A 4459-nucleotide genomic window follows, 5' to 3' on the forward strand; every position below is an offset into this window, starting at 1 on the left:
GGGGGGGGAAATAATTTTTACTGCTCTTTAAACAGATCTTCTCGTTGTCCTTGTCGTTATCGTCGATCGATTCTAACTTGAATTTTTTAATTACTATGCGAGCAGTTTAAATTTTATTTTTATGATATTATATGTATAACGTATGCTTTATTTTATATATTTCTTTTCGACATATATATCTATTGAAATAATTACTACTATAGTTGTAATCAAATATTTTGATAAAACGTTAAAATGTTCTTCCTTGAATTTTTGTTATTTCTAATTATGTTATAGAAATTAAAAAAAGAAAAGATAAATTTCAATTATTTACTTGTATCGTTCGATGATACTTACCTTCATTTTTTATTATCTTATTTATTTATTTTGTATCATGTACTTATTTAATATCATTCTATTGACAATAAACATATCAATGCACACGCACATACATACACTTTAATCACTCTCTTATTAATAAAATTAAAACTACTACATATTATGTAAGCAATCATTTTTATTTGAAATAAATAATCGAGATTATCTCACTTACAAACAATTAGAATTAGCATAAGTCTCGTATATAAGCGTCTTTGGGATAAAGGCACTTCGACATAGCAAAAGATTCGTTTATTTTTAGTATCGTTTAACAACGTATGTGTATAAATATATATACATATGTATATATAAAAAATATATATATATAGAATATATATATAATAAATATATATATATGTATATATAATATTTATCAAACCGTAAACAACACAAACATAAATCGTAATAAACTACATACATACTACATTTTATAGATATTTCGGAAATATACGAGTTTAATGTGATATAATAATGATCTCATTGTATAAAAATACCTTTTTCTCCGTTATATATATATAGTAAATATTATATATTAATTTTGTACAATATACACAATCCAATATATATATATATATACATATATATATATATATATAAAATATATATTGGAAATGAAAAAATATATGAATTTCGGTTAAAATTCATTAACGTTTCGTTAAAATGATTTCAGCTGATTCCGACGTAAGTGTCCTCCGTATGCGTTTCACGAAGTTCCTGTGTGTGAGAGAAAAACAGAAAAGAAATAAAAGAAAATACAATAAAACAATAAAAACGTCGTATCAATAACAACAACATAAATAAAAAAAAAAAAAAAAATAAAAAATAAAAATAAAAATAAAAACAGAAATAAACAGGTCGAGGAACCCAAAAATCGAACTTTAGACTCGTAATATTGCAGTTTATAAAAGAAAAGAAGAAAAAAACAAAAAAAAAAAAGAGTGAAAAGTAAGAGGAAGATAAAGAGAACGAAAACAAGAAAAAAGAAAAAAGCAAACGAACGATTTTTTAGTCGCATTTGTTAGAACATTCGCACTTGGGTCCACGGTCTGTATAAAAAAAAAAAAAAAAAACATCTAACAACTAATAATATTAACAATAATAATAATAATAATACCAATAATAATAATACGAACGTGAAACATTTGATAATGGCCGGTCTTGATGTCGTTCAATTGATTATCATTATCCTGCGTTTGATTGTGATTTAACAAATTAACGACGTTGTCGACGTTTTCTAATGGTCCTAATGTCCAACTACCTTCTCCGTCAAATCGTAACAATAATTTGTGATATTTTGAGAGGGATGACAATCGATGAGTTATCGTTAACAACGTTATACCACGTTTTTTCGCTGTCTCGTACATTATACCTTCGGCCTCGATGCTAACAGCACTTGTACATTCGTCCAACAACGCGTATTGGGGTGCGTGATAAAACAATCTTGTTATAGCCAAACGTTGTTTTTCACCACCCGACAAAGTCGAATCCCAATCACCAAGAGCATTTAAACCATCCGGTTCACGTTCGACCAAACCTTTTAAATCAACCTCATCTAATAATTTCATTAATTCTTCGTCGGAACAATCTTCGGTTTCGGATGCGGCTGGATATATTATCTGATCTCTTAAACATCCTACAGTCATGTACGGTTTTTGTGGAATATAAAATAAAGATGGTCTACCACCTCTAACTGTATAATTTTCGTTTGGTCTAATCAATGTTCCATCGTAAACAGGCCATAATCCGGATATTATTCGGAACAACGAACTTTTACCGCAACCGTTGGGTCCCGTTATCAAAAGATGATCGCCTGGTCGTATCTGTTGAATGATAGATATTGTTGAAATGTCAATTCAATTGAATAAATCAACGTTTTAATCGATATACGTGATCGAACCGTTTTATTATGAAAATTTCTTTAATTCTAAGTCGATAACATTTTCGCTTCTTTTTTTTTTTCCTTTTCTATCCTTCTTTGGTATCTTTTGTAAATTTTTTTTTGTTTTTTTTTTTTTTTGTTTCATTCAACGATGTTGTTATCTTTATTCGTGTAATAAAAGAAAAGGAGGCTAAATATATTTGTATATGAAATATATGTGTATATATATATATATATATGTATTAAAAAAAAACATAAAAGAGATAATAAATAAACGACTCTCTTTCTTTGTGTAACTCGAAGATTTTAAGAACGTAGCATGATACATGAAAAAAAATATGTCCTTTATATACATAAGTATCTCGAATGACACTTAGATCGAATTACTTTCATAATAATCGGCTCAAATACGATTCTTTTTTACTTACAGTCATCGTTAAACTTGGTACTATTATTTCACAGTTGGGTGTTACTATTGGCACGTTTATTAAACTTATACTACCGTCGTTACTTTCTCGTACGATTCCTATAAAATAAACAATTTCATTTTATCGATTTTAATAATTAATTATTATAATAATTATCGACAATGAGAGAGAAAGAAAGAAAGAAAGAAAGAAAGAAAATAATTACACGTACCTTTTATAACAGGATTACCATCCTTAAATTCGATAGCAATCTTTTCCGGATGCGAAGCATTTACATTGTTTGTTCTTAACGTACCATTAACGACAACATTCCTTTGATACTTGCAAAGTGCAGCGTCTTTAAATACTTCAAACATTTCGTTAACGCGTGCCGCATAACCAGCCAATGCTACTAATTCCTAAAAATAGAAAAATCAACAAATGTAGAGATCCAAACGTTACATCCAAAAATTCTTTATATCCTTTTAAATGAATTAACATTGTGATAAATATATGTGTGTGTGTGTGTGTGTGTGTGTCTATGTATGTATATATATAAACAAATAATTATACTTTATAGGACACCATAAGCCTTTCCACGGCATCCGCACCGGACATTAACAAATTTTTCGAAGTTGTCAGGTATCTGGTTCTCTCGCTTACTGCACCTTATAATTATATTACAAGAGATTACATTTCTGTTCTGTTCTTTTCTTTTCTTTTCTTTTTTCCTTCTTCCTTATTCAACGTCATCGATATTTCCAATGCTATCATTTCTAAATAAATTCTACGTAAAACGTTAGAAACTTACCGTCGCCGTCTATTTTCATTCCATTTTTTTGCGAGCCATTACCAGAATTATAAAGAAGCGGTAAGGCGATTAGGACAAGTCCGGTCCCCGACCAAAGATATTTCATAAGAAATTGTTCCAACATAACGTACCACAATTTCTTAGCTAAGATTCTTCTCAAGTGAGTTACGAGAGACTTATAAGCCGTAGTAAGATAACGGTGTTCGGTTTGGTGACCTCCATAGAATGCAATCTCCTCGGCATGGGCACTGATACGTGCATGGGCTTCTCGTAAACGACCACGTCGAGTAGCTTCCTCTGCTACCAGCTGACCGAAACGAGGGGAGGCAAGACGCAATACTTGTCCGGTCAAGGTGATTACGACCAATGCTAATAATGGACCTGTTAGGAGACGAGCAAATAAAAAAAGATATTTTGAATAAAACGGTACTTATTTTAATCTTATTTTTATAATTTATATTATACATATATGTGTATATATATATATATATATATGTTATCTATATACTATGTTATATAATTAAATTCTATTATATTATTATATACATATATATTATAGTATAGTATTATATAGTATAATTATTAAAGTACATATAATTTTATACTAAGATTATAGTATATTATTAGTATATTATGCTATAAACAATATGTACATATCTATATACTTATTTTCTTTATATATATATATATATATATATTATTTTTTTATTTTATTTTTTTTTTTATAATAATCTTATCTCTTACCAGGTATAGTCCTAGCTCCCATATTCAATGAAAATGAAATCAGTGCTATTCCAACCAAAGCGCAATCTAACAATGGCTTTGTTAAACTTGAATATAAATGAGCGACGGAGCTTGCTAATTCAGATAAATCGTCGGTCAGTCTTTGCTCGAGACCACCTAGTCTGGTATCCAGAGCTATTACTCTATAATAGGTTTGTTGACTCAGGTACATTTTATATGCATGTTCGACCAGACGTTCCCTGTGTTATAATAGCAAAAAAA

General features: G+C 29.0%; 1 protein-coding gene across 1 annotated transcript in view; it reads right to left on the reverse strand.

Annotated features, from left to right (window-relative positions):
- Nucleotides 1-476: 476 nt before the first annotated feature.
- The window catches only part of LOC122638056 (ATP-binding cassette sub-family D member), a 5263-nt gene continuing 1280 nt past the window's right edge, over nt 477-4459 (reverse strand). The window contains exons 2-8 of the mRNA XM_043830680.1: nt 4199-4437; nt 3455-3835; nt 3217-3311; nt 2876-3062; nt 2665-2762; nt 1491-2177; nt 477-1071 (exon numbers count right to left, since the gene is read on the reverse strand). Of these exons, the coding sequence (XP_043686615.1) occupies nt 1024-1071; nt 1491-2177; nt 2665-2762; nt 2876-3062; nt 3217-3311; nt 3455-3835; nt 4199-4437 (1735 nt within the window). The 3' untranslated portion in view covers nt 477-1023. The remainder of the gene's footprint in view (nt 1072-1490; nt 2178-2664; nt 2763-2875; nt 3063-3216; nt 3312-3454; nt 3836-4198; nt 4438-4459) is intronic.

The sequence above is a fragment of the Vespula pensylvanica genome, chromosome 2 (genome assembly GCF_014466175.1).
Source record: "Vespula pensylvanica isolate Volc-1 chromosome 2, ASM1446617v1, whole genome shotgun sequence".
Lineage (NCBI taxonomy): Eukaryota > Metazoa > Arthropoda > Insecta > Hymenoptera > Vespidae > Vespula > Vespula pensylvanica.